Below are 19,709 nucleotides of genomic sequence, written 5' to 3'. Positions count from 1 at the left end.
CATCGTTCCACTTGGATGTCTTTATTACAAAGTCAGAGCTACTACCGATTTTGTAGAAAGGAACTCAGTGCATGTAAATACAGATATCTGTACATAAAATATAACAAAAGTCTCTTAAAAACGTACAGTTGTATATTTACAGTGCTACACGAGGAATGAGATGACGCTTACCATGTAGTCTAGTTTTGAAACAAACAAAAAAACAAAAAGAGGCAAACAAAACCCTTAGTACAATCGATTGGTCCATCTTTTGTCGTTTTTTTGCTTTGAGAGTTGATTGTCTTAGGTTTTATCTCATCTGAAAAGAAAAATGCTAAAAGTCCATAGAGCAGCCAAACATTTTCATAGACGAACTGCTGCACATCGGTTCCTCCTTGAACCTAAGAGACGGTCATAGTGCCGTTTCTTCTGGAGACGCTGTCGAAAGGCAACACTGACTCTCTGTCGTCGAAGTCCTCCGTGACGTCATTACGTAGCAGCTCATAATTGGAGTGGTTGTGAGCGGCCATGCCGTTTAAAACCGGGCTGTTCCTTTCGTCCTTCCTGATGGACACAGCCAGTGTCGCCAAGCTGATGCTAACGTCCTTAAAGGCGTGCAGGAGAAAGATGCCTACGATAATCGTAATGAAACCACTCATCGTCCCGATAATGTCATCGGTCCCCATGTGCTCCCATTCTTTGAACAATATGGCAGAGCAGGAGAGCACAGAGGTGGTGAAGAACACGTAATATATGGGCGTCACAAGGGATGTGTTAAAGATGTCCAGTGCTTTGTTCAGGTAGTTGATCTGTGTGCTAACACAAGCGATCAGGCTCAGCAGCAGCAGCCAGGCCAAAGGGTTTTGCAACACCGGCTTCCCAGCGATGGCCTCTTTAATGGCGATGCCCAATCCCTTCACGCAGGAGACCGACAGGGCGCCGATCACAGAGCAGATAGTGATGTAGACCAGGATGTTGGTCTGTCCGTGGCGTGGGCCCATTACGAAGATGAAGATGAGAGCTATGATGATGACAGCTGTTGCAAAGACCACAAAGCCTGGACAAAAGACAAATATTAGTTATGTACAGCATTTTTTAAAAATCACTTTCAAAAGAATCCCTGAAGAGGAACATTTGTTTTAACCATATAAATATGTACGTACACAGTCGTTCAAAAGTTTTGGGTCAGTAAAAAATAAATGAATACTTTTGTTCCGCAAGGATGCATTAAATTGCGTGACATCTTAAATTGTAATAGTATTTAACAATATTACAGTTTGTATTTTTGATCAAATAAATATAGCCCTGGTGCCTATTCCATGAAGCCGGTTTAGCTGGCTACATAGTAGGGCTGTCACTTTTTATTCGATATTCGAATATGCATTCGAACATGATGTGAAATATCCGTAATCGAACTATAAATAAACTATCCGGTTTTTAAAATGCCATGCAGGGTACCCGCGAATATTGCTGAAACGGGTGAAAAACATCCTAACTGTGTCGGATACGGGTGCAGGTCGGGTCGGACAAGGGAGAACACGGGTCTAAACACGGGTTTTAAACAGTCACATGCTAACAAATATTTATAAAAAATATATGCATGTATATTGTAGATGTACAAAATCATCTAGAATACATATGCCTTGCCTGTATTTCAAGATGATAAAATAATTTCAAATCCATATTAGTTTATTTGTGCCCGCGCAGCATGATCTGCCTGCACTCGTCGAGATGGATCCTGAGCAGTTGAAGAAAAGATAGCCGCAAATGTGGAAGTTCATCACTGAGGAAGCACGCAGATAACTGTGGTAACAAACCAAACACACGCAGTTCTATCGAACAGTATTTTTGTTATGTTTCCTGAGTTTGGTCTCTTAATAACACGGTCTTAGTACATTTAGCCACGTTAAGCGTTTTCTTATAGCCTAATGGTTTTCTATGGGGAAAAAAACGCTTAACGTGGAATTAAATGCGTTGCGTTCAAATTCTGGGCTCATCTGATTTTTTGTACATAGTATGTACAATTTGGGGCGCTCGTAGATATTCGAAAATATTCGAATACATTGCTTGATATTTGATATCCGTTCGAATTAGATTTTTCTCAAAAATGACAGCCCTACTACATAGCAAATGGTTTTTAAAGACTATGGCGTCTGGCTTTAAACAATGCTTATTTATAATAATAATAATACTTTTTAATGATTTAGATATCATTTATGTAATTATTATACCCTTAATCAATTAAACATGTATCATTTTAGTTAATCAGTCATTAATAGGCACTTTGTTAAAATTAATATAAATAGCCTATATAAAAGTCATACAAATAAGCTTTAAAATTAATAAATAAAGCTATAAAAAGGACTACATGTGAGCTTAAATGTTCAATTCTCTCTATTTATCAACTAAACTAACTTCATAACTTTTACTTGCATTGACATAAGATTTTCCTCTTTCATAGACAGCTCTTTTCTTCTTGTCTCGCAATTCTGACTTTATATCTTGAAGACTTTTTTTTCCTCAGAATTGCGAGTTATAAAGTCAGAATTGCGTGATAAAAAGTTGCAATTATCTTTTAAAATCTTTTATTTTAATGGAAACAAGCTTGCATTGCAAGAGACTTCTTTTTTCAACATTAAAATATTCTTACTTCCCCCTAAACTTTTGAACTATTGTCTAACTAATATTGAGTCTAATAATTAAGCAACTAATAATTTCACTTATCCAGACCACAACAATGTAGCCTGACAAGGCAGACCCACATCAAGATGTTGGGTCTGGGAACACACCATTGGCAGGGCTCAATCCGAGGGGCGGGATAAACGGTTGTCTTTCAAATTCCCTCTGCACGCAATAGGATAGCACTACAACCAACCAGAGCAACGAAGAAGGTGAAGCGGAGCTAGTTGATAGATTAAACTTTTGCTGTATCCGGTCGGCAAAACTCTGAACACATCTTCCTTTCTTAAGAATGACTTCAGTGCCGTTCTTTGTTCTTTTCTCAAAGAAAAGCTGAACTCCAAGTCCGAGTCGCGAAAGGCCGCTGTTCGCCAGCTTCTTTGTTTACAAGTAGCACGAGGAACCGCGGCAACTCTGACATCATTATGTTAAGCCCGCCCGCCGACTCTAAACACGATGTGATTGGCCTGACCAGTTAGATTTGCTGCCGCTAGGGTGCGTCTACATTTCTAGGCTAACAACAATGCATATTAATATTACAATAGCTGAATTCAGCTCCTCCATGAGCTGTTTCTATCGGCACTGCTGAGTCACATTCCAGGAAGGTCGTCATTGTCTTTACATGTCATAATTTACCTGGATCAACCAGTTTTTTGGCCATGTCTTTAAGGCTGTCGATCTCTTCCTCTTGAGGTGCATGTATCACCATGGTAGTGGAACCCAGGATACTGAGCAGGCAGCCAAGCTTTCCGTGCAGGTTCAACCTCTCTGTCAGGAAGTACGAGGACAATACCGCACTGCAAAAACAGGCAAACATTAAACTTAATCATCTTAAAGGGTAGTTCTTCATTCACTCACCCTCATGTCATTATGAGTAAATGACCGAATTTTAATTTTTCGCTAACTATTCCTGAACTGAAGCCCGAAGTGCAAGTTATGACCCATTACTGACTTATGCCTATAATATTTTTTATCCAAAGAGCCTGTACTTTAGAACAAAGTTGATATTACAATTATAGGTAGCACTTTATTTTACAGTCCTGCTCCCCATCATGTATACGATGTACTTATTACAGTAATTATAATATGTGGGTAATAACTACTAGTTACTAACCCTGAACCTATTCCTAAACCTAGCCCCTGTAGTTACCCAGTATCTTTCTTAGGCAAGTACACTATAAGTGCATGCAAGTACACATACTGTAAAATAAAGTGCAACCCAATTATGGCTATTAATTATATTACTTTTTTTTGTAACAAATTCATTACAAAAAGGTGTCTTTTGTATATTTAGATTTCTATATAATTTGTTCTCAACCTTTTTTACTCCAAGGTTCCCCATTATCCACAACAATGGTCCAGCTCTTCATGAATTACTATATAATGATTTAAAACCATTTTACTCAGAAAAAATGGCTTTTCCTAGTCTAGAAATCTCATGTTTACAATTGCGCATATATCCAGGTTTTTCCAAGAAGCTTGGAACCCTGGTTCTTCCAAATAAAAAAAATCTGTATTTAAGAGGATGAATTAAAATATGATTTTTGGTCATTTATTTGAGCTTATTTTAATGATTTTTTAATAGTCTACTTATAGTCTACTTGAGACCCCTTTAGACGTTTGTGGTGAATAGCGTTAACATTGTGTTGCAGCTTGTTTTGTCCATTTGAGAAGATACTATACCTTTGACCTTAAGCATGAAGATGTAGCAAGTACTAAGCTTGTACTTTGTTTCCAAAACAAAAAAAGGAAGCCACAAAAATTACTGCTAAACCACTCACATAAATCACACTCTAGTTCTCAGTGTGACAGTAACATCCTGCAAAAAACCCTGCACTTTTACAATACTTTTTCCACCTCCTGTACCGTTAATATTTATTTGCACATTAACAATAAACAAGAAATTTCAGAAATTCATGAAATTCACAGAAATTCATGAAAGGTTGACAAACCTGACTAGCACACTGAGAGCCCCGAGAGGAGTGACGAGGGTGGCGGGAGCAAAGGCATATGCTGCGAAATTGGCAGCTTCACCAGCCCCCACTGTCAAAACAGACAGAAATAAAATAGTTACTTCCAAGCAGCTGAGCCACAAACATGATAAATATATGCTGTATGTGAACAGCTGCTTCAAGTTGGTCTTTAAGATGAGTATTAGTTGTTTACTCTGTGTCACTTACTTGATAACAAGCCAGCCCACCAAAGCCATTCTTTTAAGTATGCATGACCTCCTTGCCCTAGTAAACAAAATATTTTAAAATTATTCAATATATTGTCAGAAATTTGGTGTCATATTTTCTCAATTTAAATTGCATTGAACATCATATAACGGCCACCCTACTTTCTAGATATCAACATTGAAAAAAACTCATTGATGACTACTTGGTTCAAACATTATAATCCCTAAGGCAGAGGAAGACAGAACTTAAAAAAACAACAAAAAATAAATAAATAAAAAACTGTACTTTGTATTGATGTTGACTAACAGAGAGTCAGTATTCCGTTAACCCTCCACATTATAAAATACACTACCGTTCAGTAAGATTTTTCATGTTTTTGAAAAAAAGTCTCATACTCATGACTGCATTTATTTGATAAAAAATACAATAAAAATATATTCTATTTGTTTTCTATTTTAATATACTTACTGTGTGTTAAAATGTTATTTATTCCTGTGATGGCAAAGCTGAATTTTAGGCATCATTACACCAGTCATAATTCTTTTTAAAGGATTATTTCACTTCAAAATGAAAAGTTCAGTCGAAAAGAAAATACGTGAGGAAAACATTTCAGGATTTTTCTTCACATAATGGTTTTCAATTGCAACCAAAATGTTGAAGGTCCAAATCAATGCAGTTTCAAAGGGCTTCAGAGTAGGCCTGTCACGATTGGTCGATACAAATGACTGCGTCGATCCTGTTAATTAGTCGACGTCAATATTTTTAGTCGCGCACACGCCTTTCACTCAGACAGATCACGACACCAGTTTCGCAGATTATTGGGTTTGAATGGTAAAAAATATGTAAAAATGCACGTCCTGGCGAGTATTCAGGTAAATGCTAGCCTGGGAAAACCCAGACAACTTCCGGCAAATTTAGATTTGCTCTGCAAGTAGTCTGGCAAAGAGCCCATTCAAACCCATTTCTAAGCCCTAGAAATCGAGGCACCAATCAGAAACGTTGAGGCGGGCTTTACACGATGACGACAGCGCAGCGACGGTGAAGCAGATTCTGTACACTGACTACAAAGATGGATGCAGCAGTGGAACATCACTATCAGCTATCGCGGCTGTTTTAAGCGATTTAAACTTTTCAATTCCATTAAAACCAGAGCAAAGAACAACACAAGAAGCCTTCATATCTAAAAAAGATGTTATCGCTGTCTTACCGACTGGATTCGGCAAAAGTCTGATATACCAGCTTGCTTGTCTTAGCGAGAGCCCTCTGGTAGTGTTAATGTTTCACAAAATATACAGGGAGTGCAGAATTATTTTCAGCTTATGATTCTTATCTAGTGGGGGTCATTTTTTAGGATTCTTTACCTAACTGAAGTCTCTGAGATCCTGACACCTTGCACTTCTGGAGACTCCAGGTAGGTTGCAGCTCTGGAAAATGGTGGCGCTGGAGACTAAAGGGTTCCTGATGGTTTCACCCTTAATTCTTCACCTTAATTCTTAATTCTTTTGCGGTTAATAGGTGTCTTTTCTCCGCCACATGTTTTTGTCTGACCCTGCTGACCCAACGAGCATTTCACTGTCCAATGGTCATGCCTTAACTGCAATGTCTAGTATTGCATTAGTATTGCATCCTTCTCATGGGCATTTAACACTTTTTGACTTTTCAGTCTGAGTTAAATCTCTTTTTTGGCTCAATTTATCTGTAAAAGAAAACATGCCTAATAATTCTGCACACCTGAATATAAGGTGATTTTCATTTCCAGCCTTCATGAACAATTATATATCACTTATACATTATTAAATACTAAATCAATAGTAGTTATTAGGATTACTGTGGTTTGGAATTGGTCAAATGTGCCTGGAAAAAAAATATGATCAGAAAATCAACGTGCCTAATAATTCTGCACTCCCTGTAGTTTTAAGTCCTTTTCAGGCGAGAATGTAGTTGTTTTTAAAGCCAAAATCTGTGGTTTATTTATAAAGAGAGCACCTTTTTGAAAATTTTATCTGCCGTTTTTGGAGTTGTGAGCTCCAGTGTTTCAGCGGCGCTCAATTGCTCAACCCCACCGAGAGGCGCCTTTCCTCGGCCAGTCCTTCTGCCGTCTGCCGCTGGCTCTGATGTGAAGATATGATTCGTCTTGTGTAGATCTAACGGCTGATCTTTGCTCTCATTAATCTATAATTTGTTCCCTGACAGATTGTTTTGTCTGAGAGCTAAGTGAAGTTTCATAACTTTATATTTGTAAGCTATAAACTTTACCGTTGTAGCGCTGACTTTCTTTGACTGAATTGCTTTATGTATTGTATAGCTTCTTATACCTTTTACTTATACTTTTAAAATGGATATTGATCACGCATTAAACTAACATTTAACAAAAAGAGACTGGGTTTTGTTTTATGTCATATCTCATTGTATTACAGTGATAATCATAGGCTATATTATGCACACATGATATTACATGTTTTTATTTTTTAATGTAAACGAAAAGAGGCCGGGTTTTTTAAATATTTCGTTTTGTTATATACATGCATTGAAGATAATATGCATTGCCTTCACTACATTTGTGTGGCTATAATATGTTTAATATTAACTATTACCGTCATCGGGAGTTCATTCTCCGGAGTCAAACTTGGTAAGTCACGGACGCAAGTTAGAAGTTCGCGTACAAAATATGTCATAAAACAGCCCTACTTCAGAGGCTCTGCACGATCGCAGATGAGGAATAAGGTCTTATCTAGCGAAACGATTGGCCATTTAAAAAAAAAATTACAAATGAATATACTTTTTAACCTAAATTGCTCATCTTGCGCTGCTCTACGGCCGCAGAGAAAATGTCACACTAGACGTAGGCGAAAGTACCATCTTCAACTTCAAAATCGTCCGACATCGTTGTTTTACCTTTTTTTTGTTAATGGGAGTTTGTATTAATCTTCGCATGTGCGCTTTGTAAATACGGGGGCGGTACTTCCCGCCTACGTCTAGTGTGTCATTTTCGACGTGATTGCGCAATCACTGGCGGCCACAGAGCAGTGCAAGATGAGCAATTTAGGTTAAAAAGTATATTCTAAAAATGACAGATCGTTTTGCTAGATAAGACCCTATTCCTCGTCTGGGATTGTGCAGTCTCTGAAGCGCTTCAAAGTGCTTTGAAACTGCATTGATTCGGACTTTCAACATTTTGATTGCATTTGAAAACCATTATGTGAAGAAAAATCTTGGAATGTTTTCCTCAAAACATTTTTTTTCTTTTCGACTGAAGAAAGAATGACATGAATATATTAGATGAGATGGGGGTGAGTAAAATATAAGAAAATGTTCATTTTGAAGTAAACTAATCCTTTAATATCAATGTTAAAAACAGTTTTGCTTTTTTTATTTTATTGAAAATTGTGATTTTTTTTCTCCAGTAATGGAAGTTCAAAAGATTGTAATTTACTTGCTGAATAAAAATATTAATTATTTTTTTTATTTTTTTTAAGTTTTGAATGGTACTTTGTTTAAAACAAAATCAACTACATCCACAAATCAGCTTTATAAATGTTAGTGTTATATACATCTTTGACCTAACAATATCATACAGTACAGTACATGAAATTTGATTTTAAAAATCAAAAATGGGGTACTTAAGAAGACCCATTTATGTGTAATTATCAGAAATGTAACAAACATCTTTAAAACGTATTTTCTCTGTGTATTTTCAGTTGATTGTTCTTTTGTAATCACACTTTAGGTTCATTTAAATTAAATACATATATATTTTAAACATTATTTATACTGAAATATTTTTTTATTTTATTTCATGTAAATAAAAAATCACTACACAAAATAACATAGACTACTACTCTATGCACTAAATACGTATTCCATGATGAGCCATTGGTATTTATCCATGACAAATCATATTGAACAATTTAAATGTCAACTATAACACAATAAATGTTTATTAAACACCTTAAGCCAAAAACAAGTTTGAAATCAACTTGAGGTATTTTAAATACATCAAAAATGCTTAAAGTACCACTAAACGTGTGTCGTCTAGCAACCAATAAATGCTATCATATTACAGAATACAACACATTGAATTAATACAAATTTATAAAAGTGAAAAGTGATTGGTTTAGTTTCATTTTTAACAATAAAAGTTATTTTCATTGTCATTATAAATGATAAGTCCATACAGGGTTAAATATCTCAGTATGGTGAAGTCAACGACATGGAAACCGAGTTAATGATTTATAAAAAGTGTGTGGCAAGTGATCTGTAATGTGCTGCACCTTTAAGCTTAAACAATGACAGCTACTGAACAGGTGTGTCTGAATTAAAAAATCTCAAAAATGTTCCCACCCATACATACCAGTTAAACCTCTCTGGCAAAGCTGAGGATATTTTTCTGACACCATTTGATTAAAAGCTTACATAAAGAAACATACCTGCCCGCATCGAACCCTTCCTGGCCAGTCGAAGGAGTCCTTTCTTCTTTAAGATGAAACTACCACCGATAAATATACTGGAGCTTATAGCCAAAGCAAGGCCTATATAGAAATCGTACTTTCCCCTGTCTTGACCCATAGTGTTGTCGGTAGAGTTTCCTCTCGTCACATTGACATACACGCACCAAAGTTTCAGTCCAGAGGAACAATCCTGGCCAAATGCAAAGCCTGGGAAAAAAAAAAAAAAGTAAAAAAAAAAAATTATTATAATTATGTAAATAAGATCCAATATGTTTCAAGTTAGGGATAAAACCTTCTATCATACCATTTTTTTGAGAAACACTACACACATTACAGCTCGCAAGATCTGAGGTTAAATTCATGTCAACACACATACACACACTGCTCTGAGGGAGAATGAAGAATAACAGTGTGTGCAATGCACAATAAGTGATAAGATGACATCACCAGTACAGGAAGTGACTGTATAATCCACTGTCTGCTCGAAGTCCTATTACAATGCTATCAGCATGGATCAATAGGTTTCATCCTAGTGACTTTTCTTCTCCGTCACTTCCACACAATAAAAGTGAATGGTGACTGAGATCGTCATTGTGCATCTATATGCGTGTTCACGAAAGAAGCGTTTCAGGTTTGTTTCAAATAAGGCCAGAATTTGAATGACAGAATTGTATTTTTGAGTGAACTATCCCTTTAAGGCGCGAGACATGAGCATACAGCTGATCCAGCAAACTTTACAGCGGTACAACATCCCATGTCCATTTAACCCAAGTGTAAACCAGAAATCTCTTAAGGGTTAGCATTTGGTTGCCGCGACATTGGGCGAGATCTTCTTGATGACAACATGATGACAACTACCTTATTCATACAGCCAAACCCAGCCGGATAGCCTAGCCAATTAGCTTCATAATTCACAGCAAAACCACACGCGTGGCTAACGGAGGTTATGAAGTCATTCAGAGTACCTGGTTCAATTCCAGCGATCAGCTCGACATCGTGTCCGGTCACAGAGATTTCACGGTTTTGACTTTCACATTTTCTTGCGACCATGAAATTCAGACGCGATGTTGACGCGAGCCCATGCAGATCCACCTACACGGTAGCGACGTGCGATTCGTGAGCGAATCGTTCTTTTGGTTCGGATCTTTTAAAACACTCAGTTGAACCGGTTCGCAAAACTCGGTCTGAACAATTCGTCCATCAAACTGCTAATATAACTAGGAATTAAATGTACCAATTATAAGATAAATACTTACAAAATATTACTTACGAATATAAAATATTACATAATATTGTCTTAAAATAAATTAAAAGGGCAGCACACGTCTAAAGTCTTAAGAGCTTTCAAGTTCTTCGAAGATGAAATAACTTGGATGTATTTTTCACAGGGCTAAAAATTCAAAATACAACAAAAATGGGCATACGATGGTTGAATTTATTACAGCGAAGGTGAAATTTGGCAAGGAACATTAACAGTATAATACTAAACAACAATACACAATAATAAAATACTAATTCAATTGGTCGGTTTCGGTTAGATCGTTTCTCTAGCCACCGACTCATTGAACCGAGAATTCTCTCCTTCGATTCTCCGAGAGCAGATGAGTGAACTGATATTTGCTGCCTTCACGTGCCGATATCGGACAATTCCTACTTCCCACTTCTGAAGTCGGGATTACGAGCTCATTGCATTCAAATTATGACTTGAGCTCATGTCCAATTTTCTTTAACTAGGAAAATATTTACGGTAATTCCGATAGGAGGGAAGTGAACTGCACATGAAGGCAGCATAAGAGCCTTTGAAGTGAACTGAGGGTGGGGAGGAATTTTACAAATAAAACGTATTAAAAAATATGTTTTTGAATGTATTGCATGGTTTTATCAACACTGTGAAATGTAAATTAATATTTAGCAACATTTTGCAAATCTAAATGGGTTAGATTTGCCATATGATGCAGCAAAACGTCATGATGTAAAAGAATCACCGAATGCACTGGTTCTTTGAAATGAATTGTTCGAAAGAGCCGATTAGAGGCAAGTCGGACGGACCCCCAGCAGCACAGGGAAAGAAGAAGCGTGTGCGCATGCGCGGAACCACTCTTTTGATTGATCTTTTACGTACTACGTCCCTATAAAGTATTCCTTCTTGCGTTTAAACATTGTAACGAAATGTAAAGTGAACACTTGTTTTTGTTATAAATATATTAAATCTGAAAAAGTTCCCTCCTCTCCTAATATCAGTGTGTGAGCGCTTTGTGTTGAGCTAGTGACGTACAGTAGTTGAACATACGTAAACGCTGAGACAGGTGAAGAAACCAGATATAAACTACAGGAATCTCTCTTGACACTAAACAGCGTATTTCCTACAGCTAATTTACAATGTAACGTTGTAAGTATAACCATAGTTAAAGTATGTTATTAACATATATGAATATATATAAACATCGATAGATTGTATAAGCACACAAACTCTCTCGGGTCTGGTTTTCACCTGGCCAACATTCGCAGCCCCAGGTAAAAAACCGAACATAAAATAAAACGTTACTTTAAAGAAATGAAAAGGGTAAACTGTAAACTAGACAACTAGAAATGTCCCTATTGAAATACATAAAAATAACACAACTTACTCTGGGATTTAAATGATTTCCGCTCTCTGGTGGGACAGGATCAGGATGCAGTAGGAAATAGTACATCGACTAGGAAGCCAATTGTCGTCTACAAAAGGTAAGGAAACAGCCCCTGCTGGCCGTCTTCTTGCCATGCTTACAATTACATTAAATTATTGATGGTAGACTGACCAAAACTGTTACCATAGAACTGTTACCATAGAATTATTCCAGACGGAAATCCTACCAGTGTTTATTTTTATACAAACATTACCTGATTAAATATTTAAAAAATTGAGACCAAGAGAACCATTTCTTATATGGAGATGTATTGGAGATATTGTGATTTATTAAAACAGAGGTTAATATAAATGGTTTTTATTTCCAATACGCAATTTAATGTATTATATATTCGAATTTAAATGTAATTAAATAATCACATTATAATTCATTAAATCATCAATCAATCAATAATTTATTTTAAAGAATTATTAGCGAGTTAAAACTGATGCATAATAATCAGGATAAATTCCATATTAAAATGCTTTATTTTTTTAAATTAATATAATCTAGTCTATAAAATGTTATAGGACTTCTCCCTTTTTTGGATTTGCAGTGGTTAATTACTTTTAACACATCATATCTTTGTTTGTGAAACCAACCCTGTCAGTTATTGATTAAACAACATTTTTACTCATGAGTTAGTCCTCTTTAGCTTTGGTTTGGCTCCAAGCAAGTTTAGCTTCTTGAGAGATGCGTAATAAGGCAACACCCACAGATACTGTGATAAAACCACACAGAATACCCAAACAGTCCACAATGCTGAGTGCTGTCCATTCCCTGAAAAGAATAGCGGAGGCCATGATGACACATGTGGTGAAAGTCACATAGTAAATTGCCTCAAACATGTTAGAGCTAAAGCTCTCCAAGGCTTTGTTGATAAAGGTGAACTGGATCAGAATACTGACTACGAGAATTCCCAGCAACCCCAGGAAGAGGTAAAGTGCTTTGCTGTCACTTGTAGGTGTTCCACTGAAGACCTCTTGAGCAGCCAGTCCCAGGCCTTTGCTGCTGGGCACAGTGAAAGTCCCAAGGAGAGAACAGATGCCCACGTACACCATAACGTTGGATTTTCCGTGAACTGGAGACAGCCAACCAATCAGTATGATCAGTAATAAGACCACCAGTGAGATGTACACCAGGAACACTGAAACAAGAATGGAAAGATCAGAAACATGGTATGGTACAATGTATGAGAGTGAGTTCAGTTTCACATCAAATAATAATAATAATAATGATTTCAGAGAAAACAAAAGGACTTTTAAATGTCATCTTTTATTCAGCATCTATGTATTTTAGTGCTGTCAAATGGATTAACCACAAACTAACATAAAAGTTTGTGTTTACATAATATATGTGTGTATAAACATATTCAATTTATATACAGGAGGTATATCATATATTTGTCTGTGTGTGTATATCTGTGTCACACACATAGATGCAATTAATCGATTTTACCACACTAAAACAGACCAGAAAAAAGGAGTTGCAGATGATTTTAACCAAAGCAACCTATTTGCATGAATAGCCCCCTTGGAAAAATCTGCCGTTAAGTGATTTGCACAAAAGTACAACAGATGATTTCCATAACTTTGCAATTCGTTTCAGTTTTGTGTTATCGGTCCTTATTCTTAAAGGGATAGTCCACCCAATAATGAAAATTCTGTCATTATTTACTCACTCTAATGTTGTTCCAAACCTGTATGACTTTTTCTTCTGCAGAACACAATATTTTGAATAATGCTGGTAAGAAAGCATTTTGGTTCCTATTGACTTGTCATGGAAACTGAAACTTTTTGGTTATCAACGTTCTTCGTGACATCTTTTCAGTTCCACAGAAGAAAGTGATACAGGTTTGGAACTACATGAAGGTGAGTAAATGATTTTTGTGTGAACTATCCCTTTAACCACCAGACTGCCATTGAGAATAGATGAATTATGGCTCCACCAGACATGTTTATCATACCTGGGTCCATCAGTCTTTCCTCTAGTTCTGCTCTTGATGTAACATTTTCAGACTTGGGAGAGTGAATGATGAGCACAACTGAACCACAACAGCACAAAGCGCAGCCAAGTTTCCCTAAGAGATTGAGATGTTCCTGAAGGATCCAGGATGCCAGAATGGCCCTGATTAATGATGAAAAGACAAAATCACATAAATCACTCCAGGTCACAGTATAGGTGCTCTGATATGCTGATTTAAATGTTGTTGTTGCTGTAATATTTATTTTGAGATTGCTCAGACCACTGCATTCTTAATATAATAAAGAAAATCACCCAAACAGGACACCCAGGGCTCCAAGGGGAGTGACCACAACTGCCGGGGCAACATTGTATGCCAGAAAATTTCCTATTTGTCCCACAATCACTTAAAAAAAAGCATAAATACACTTTAAACTACCATTATTGACATTAGTTTAGATTTATTTGCAGATATAGAGGTATAACTCACTTGCAAGTGTACCACACCACCACACACAGTCAGCCAGGTAAGTTCCACCTTTAGTGACATAGATCCACCTTTAAATATTACATCTGGACAGGAAGTGTAACTTTTCTTTGGGACAAAATAGGGAAATAATGGTCTGATGTGAAATACCTGATTTGCGGGCTCGCAGTATCCCCTTTTTCTGGAGTACAAACGTGGAGCCATTGATAAAACTAGACACAACAGCAATCACAACACCAACGACTGGGAATGAAGTGTCGTCCATAAATGTATGCGAGTTTATGAACGGTCAGTGTAAGTCTTTAGATCACGTTTTGACTGGTGTTGATGAAGCCCTCGGGCTTGTTATGTTGTGGACTTAGTAATTCGCCTAGAAATGCACAAAAACATGAATGGGCGTACATTACATCCCGGAAGTCCATTCATTCAGGGGTTCCTTGCCAAACTAACGACCTCTACTGGTTAAAGCAGAGGACTAAACTAATATCTATTCAAGAGTAATCTAACACAGGGGTTTTAAAACCTGATTATGCAAATAAGTATACAGTATAATATTTAAAAGGCCCGTGCTGTGTTTCTTGGGTTATTTGAGTTTCATGATGCCTGTAGTACAATATGAGGTGGCTGCGCAGAGCTTTAAGCTGTTAACAGCAGGTGGCGTTGTAATATAAAAAGTTTACATAGTTCAAACCAAAGACTATAAATCTCTCAGCCACCGTCCATTTTTATTGTTTGCGATACAAGTGAGTAACGTTAGTCACTATTTGGTTGTCATTAGGGTAAATGTAAGTGATGACAGCATTTTCATAAAAACGACATTGGAACAAGTAAGGGCCACCTTCATGTTTGGTTAAGTTTATAAATTGTGTTGTTTTTTCTTATTCTCTGAAGTGTGATATTGAATATATGGTTAATAATGTGTTTTTGGACAATTATTTATTAGATATGCAACTCGTCATTTTGATTGTTATGTTTTTCGGTTTGTTTATCTTTATGTTTACTTAAGACATTGTTTGTATTTCATTTAAGCTATAATGTACATTTTCATTAATAAGTATTTATTTAATTCAGAACAAGGGCATTTTAAATACAGAGGATTTCATTAGTCCCACATTTTTACTTACTAGCACTGTAATAATGCTAAATGAATTAACTACTAAATAAATGCAATTAAAATAAATGAAATAAAGAGAAAATTTGTACTATGGTGTGGCATGCTATATTCTTACATTTGACACTATACTTTATGAATTAATTTGTCAGACCTCATGAGCAATTAAAGGAACCTAGTGAAATAAAAATAAAAAATGAAATTGTGAAAAACGTAACAGGTCAAAGTAGCTACATATGACATACACTATTATACGTGAATATAAATTTTAGCTTAAAATATAGGTAAGTCCAAGAAAAGTGGTTATTTGGTTAGTTATAAATGGTTATAAACTATATCATAGTTTATGCGGTAAAACGAAATTTACGTAATTTTATAAATTCTCAATTTTAATGAACGCCTTGCTCCATGTGTGTCTATCCCAGCCTGTGATTGGCCCTTGTGTCGTCCCGCCCTCATATTCATATACGTCATCTGATTCTTCTACATTTGTTTGGCTACCGATACTGTCAATCAACCCACGACATGGCCGACATTAAAGTGCAGAGAAGCTGGTGGTAGGACCGAAGCAGCAAGGATTCAATAAGACAACCGAACAGGTAAAAGATGCGTTGATTACGTTATGACTTTTAGGATAGGAAAAGATAGCAGGGTTGCGGTATTAATAGGCTGTAGTGCGTTCAAGAATGGCAGGTCAGAGCGCTGTATTTTGGAACGTCCTGTCTTGTAGCTGCTAGCGGCTGACAGGCTGAGTTCCATCAACAACACACCGTTCACAGATAGCAACCTGCAGCATTACAGCAACATCTGTTGATTAAAACAACAACAACACAATTTTTATATTTTAATCTAGATATTGCCATAGGAGATTAAATACGGATGTGACCAAGCCAACACCCAGTTTATTTTAATAAATTATTTCAGTGATGCTCTCCTGTTCGATCAGGTCTGTACGCTTTAACACAGTGCAACAATCATAATTTGATATATTTTATGATGTTATTTTCATATTTTACTGCTTCTATGCTAACTAGTGGTCAGTTGTCCGTTTTTATGCATTGAAGGGGTTGAAGACACATTTTAACATTTCAAGGTTGATTAGGCTTGAAGTTAAAGGTACAGTTCAAACAAAAATGAAACGTTTGTCAATCTTTGCTGATCCTTATGTCATTTCAAAGCCATTTTAAAGCATATTTTGTGCAATGACAATGAAGGGTGACTCAATATGGGATACAATGTCATAATAATTGTCTCAATGATTTGAGCTCAATAGTTAAAGCAATAGTTAACCCAAAATTGTCTCATAATTTACATCTCAAGCCATCCTAGGTGCATATGACTCATCTTTCATCCGTACACAATCTGAGTTATATTCTGGCTCTTCCCAGCTTTGCAATGGCATTGAATAGTGTCCGTTTTTTTTGAAGCTCCAAGAAGTGCATCCATCCATAATAAAGTTATCCATATGTTAAGCGAGTTAATAAATGTCTTCTGAAGCAACGTGATGGGGTTTTGTAAGAAAATATAAATTTTTACAGCTTTATAAACCAAAATCATGGACTTCCGGCAACATCTGTACATGCATTCACAAGAGAGTCGAGTTCCGGCGGAAGTGTGACCTCTGACCCAATGTAATTTCTGTGTGTTTCACAAAGATAAGTAAAAAGACTTGAAATGTAGTGCTTGAGTAGTGTGGACTATTTACACTTATTTTGAGTACTTTCAGACACAATGTCTTTATTCACCATTCATTCCATGGAAAAGACATCCTTTACAAATTCTCATTCTGTAAATGGAAAGACCTAATTTTCAAAATGGGATGACCTATCCCTTTAAAATTACTTGCTGTGATTTCTAAGCCTATTTTAATGTATAACACCAAGTATTATACTGAACGAGTAATGAATATAGTTTTGAATTTGGCTATGAAGATGGTTCCCAATTATCCAAAAAAAAGCCAGATTGCATCATCAACTACACACTGTACTGAACTACTGTGCCTTTGGGAAAATCTATATGTAAACGATCAATAATAGCGAGGGTGGGATAGTCATTTTAATGAGATATAGATAGCATGACGTGATTTGTTTTGCTTTGTCAGAGCTTCACACCACAGTGTTAACTTGTTGTTTGACCTGTGAATGTGTCTCTTTAAGGAAGGCTGCGTCTGCAGCCTGGAGAGCCGAGGGAAGGATGCCGTCTCCATCTTTTTCCCTTGATGCCCAGCTGCGCTTCCATGACAAATGGCTGAAGATAGACTTGCAGGTAAATTTTTGTCATGAATTAATTTTGTCATCGGTCCAAATATTGTTGTCTAGGATGTCCCAGCCTTGATGCTAAATATAGAGTGTTGATGTTTTTTAAGGGGGCAGGGATGTATTGAAGCCCTTATCCGAAAGCTACTTGGTTGCACTGTTGGTCAACATTTAGCAATGTGGGTACTAAGTCTCAGCAGAAACAGGAATTGTTTGTTAACACTGAAAATATCTGGTATCTTATCTCTCGGTGAGTACTGATGCTGAATGGCAGTAGATGGATAATTTCTTCTGGTCAGTTGCATATTAAAAGTATCGCTTGAGGTCTTAAACCGTTGAAAAGCTTGTATTGTGTGTGTTTTTAAAAACGGTTCCCTTAGCAATGGGGCAACAGTATTTCAGTCAATGTGTCTTGCTGTCAGAGCTCTCAAAGCAAACAGAAGTCTCTTTATGCTTATTTTTTCTGACCTCCTGTTAGTGTTTACAGGGAGACTTCTCATGTAGCTTGATTTTATGAATATTGTGAAATTGCCAGAAGCTGTTTGTGAGAAATATATAAAACATTATTTATTTTGGGAGACTATTGCTCGAAACAAGGAACGTTGTCTTTTCAGTTTTTTGAAAGTTTGCTTAACTGTTGTAGTTTGGTAATGTGTTTCAGTGACTTCAGTGTTAGAAGCTGAATCATTTTGTTTTTCCTAAATTTGGACATGAGATGTTATTAATAGGGCTGCATGAAAAAATCTAATTGTGATTCTTCTGATAAAAATCACAGCCTTTGTGATTTGATATTCGCATGAAGCAATATCACGATTTTGGTTTTATTTAAATTGAATTGTGTAGCCCTAGTTATTAACCATTTTTTTGCTGTGGTCAATCCTTTAACCAATTTGAATTTGAGGGTTATTAAGGGTGTGCTCACACTTGGCATGTTTGGTTTGATTAAAATGAACCATGGTGTGATTGCTCTGTTAGTGCGGTTCATTTGAATAAGGGCGTTTTCACACCTGAAAGTCCGCACCAAGGTCCGAACCAAAGTTCATGTTTTGATACTTTTTAGATATTCGGTTAGTTTTGGTTTGGTTTCACATTGCAATTATGTGAGCGGACTAAAGAACTTTACATGACGCACTTGCGTCCACTCGTCATCATCTATGTGAGCGGCATCTGGACATTGATTGGTTTGTAAACGGACGTGCGTCTGACGTCAGCGTCTTTGACAAGAATAAATGAACGGACGCATATCATCGTTGCCACTATTGAACCGTGCGCATTACTTGACTATTTTTTTTATTCGTTACGTTTAAAAGTGGACATTTCAAGCTTTATATACACATATTTCTCATGTTTGTGAGGCAAGTAGCCTGCTGAGTTTCGGTTTATTTGAGACCCGCTCCAGTTCATGTGTAAAGCATGTGATCGCTCCCGTGATTATTGCTATAGACTATTTGCTTCTTATTTATTAAATCCAGGCAATTATCTGATTAAACGTTGATTAAAATTAAGATACAATTTATACAGAACAAAATCCCATTAAAGAAATGCTTTCTAAGCAAAATCATACAAAATTTTGTTCAAAATTATTTCTGACTTTCTGTCTACTGACATATTGCGCATATTTTCACTTTTCATAATCAATGTAGCCTAGATTGAATTTAAAAATAACGTTATAATATTTAAACATAAACAGGAACTTCCTGTAAATGGTCTGAATGTCCGAACCATACAGAAAATGCTTTCACACTAGAAACGAACCGAACCTTTGTTCAGTTTGATCCGGACCGAGACTGCCTCTTTTCGTCGGACCAAATTTCGTCTGTTTGGTCCGGACCGTGGTACGGGGGAGGTTTCACACCTGCAATTTTGATTCGGACCAAACTGAAAAGTCCGAAAATCCGGACCAAACAAGGTAGGTGTGAAAACGCCCTAAGTGTGACCGCTT

The 19,709-nt window shown here is 36.6% G+C and overlaps 3 protein-coding genes across 7 annotated transcripts in view; 1 reads left to right on the top strand and 2 right to left on the bottom strand.

The window, feature by feature from the left end:
- Nucleotides 1–12,012, bottom strand: nipa2 (NIPA magnesium transporter 2). Of its 3 annotated transcripts, none has more exons than XM_079840889.1 (6): nucleotides 11,914–12,012; nucleotides 9,266–9,493; nucleotides 4,839–4,895; nucleotides 4,611–4,701; nucleotides 3,295–3,455; nucleotides 1–1,036 (listed from the first exon to the last, which is right to left on the bottom strand). In XM_079840889.1, exons 2-6 carry the CDS (start codon nucleotides 9,402–9,404, stop codon nucleotides 381–383), a joined length of 1,104 nt encoding a protein of 367 aa, XP_079697015.1. In that variant the 5' UTR covers nucleotides 9,405–9,493; nucleotides 11,914–12,012; the 3' UTR covers nucleotides 1–380. The 3 variants fall into 3 exon arrangements, with proteins under 3 accessions (XP_079697015.1, XP_079697013.1, XP_079697014.1); XM_079840887.1 differs by lacking the exon at nucleotides 11,914–12,012 and adding an exon at nucleotides 10,252–10,413; XM_079840888.1 differs by lacking the exon at nucleotides 11,914–12,012 and adding an exon at nucleotides 9,591–9,789.
- On the bottom strand, nucleotides 11,914–14,840 carry nipa1 (NIPA magnesium transporter 1). Its single transcript, XM_079840890.1, has 5 exons — nucleotides 14,552–14,840; nucleotides 14,405–14,452; nucleotides 14,230–14,320; nucleotides 13,919–14,079; nucleotides 11,914–13,099 (listed from the first exon to the last, which is right to left on the bottom strand). Exons 1-5 carry the CDS (start codon nucleotides 14,664–14,666, stop codon nucleotides 12,594–12,596), a joined length of 921 nt encoding a protein of 306 aa, XP_079697016.1. The 5' UTR covers nucleotides 14,667–14,840; the 3' UTR covers nucleotides 11,914–12,593.
- Nucleotides 14,841–16,032: 1,192 nt separating this feature from the next.
- herc2 (HECT and RLD domain containing E3 ubiquitin protein ligase 2) overlaps nucleotides 16,033–19,709 on the top strand; it is a 79,172-nt gene continuing 75,495 nt past the window's right edge. For 2 of the 3 annotated variants that reach the window (XM_079840553.1, XM_079840552.1), the window contains exons 1-2: nucleotides 16,033–16,111; nucleotides 17,669–17,777. In XM_079840553.1, coding sequence (XP_079696679.1) covers nucleotides 17,706–17,777 — 72 coding nt within the window. In that variant the 5' untranslated portion in view covers nucleotides 16,033–16,111; nucleotides 17,669–17,705. The remainder of the gene's footprint in view (nucleotides 16,112–17,668; nucleotides 17,778–19,709) is intronic. The other variant, XM_079840554.1, reaches the window with a different exon arrangement.

This window comes from Gobio gobio (genome assembly GCF_949357685.1).
Source record: "Gobio gobio genome assembly, chromosome: 17".
NCBI classification, from domain to species: domain Eukaryota; kingdom Metazoa; phylum Chordata; class Actinopteri; order Cypriniformes; family Gobionidae; genus Gobio; species Gobio gobio.
This window is presented reverse-complemented; position numbering and strand designations above follow the sequence as displayed.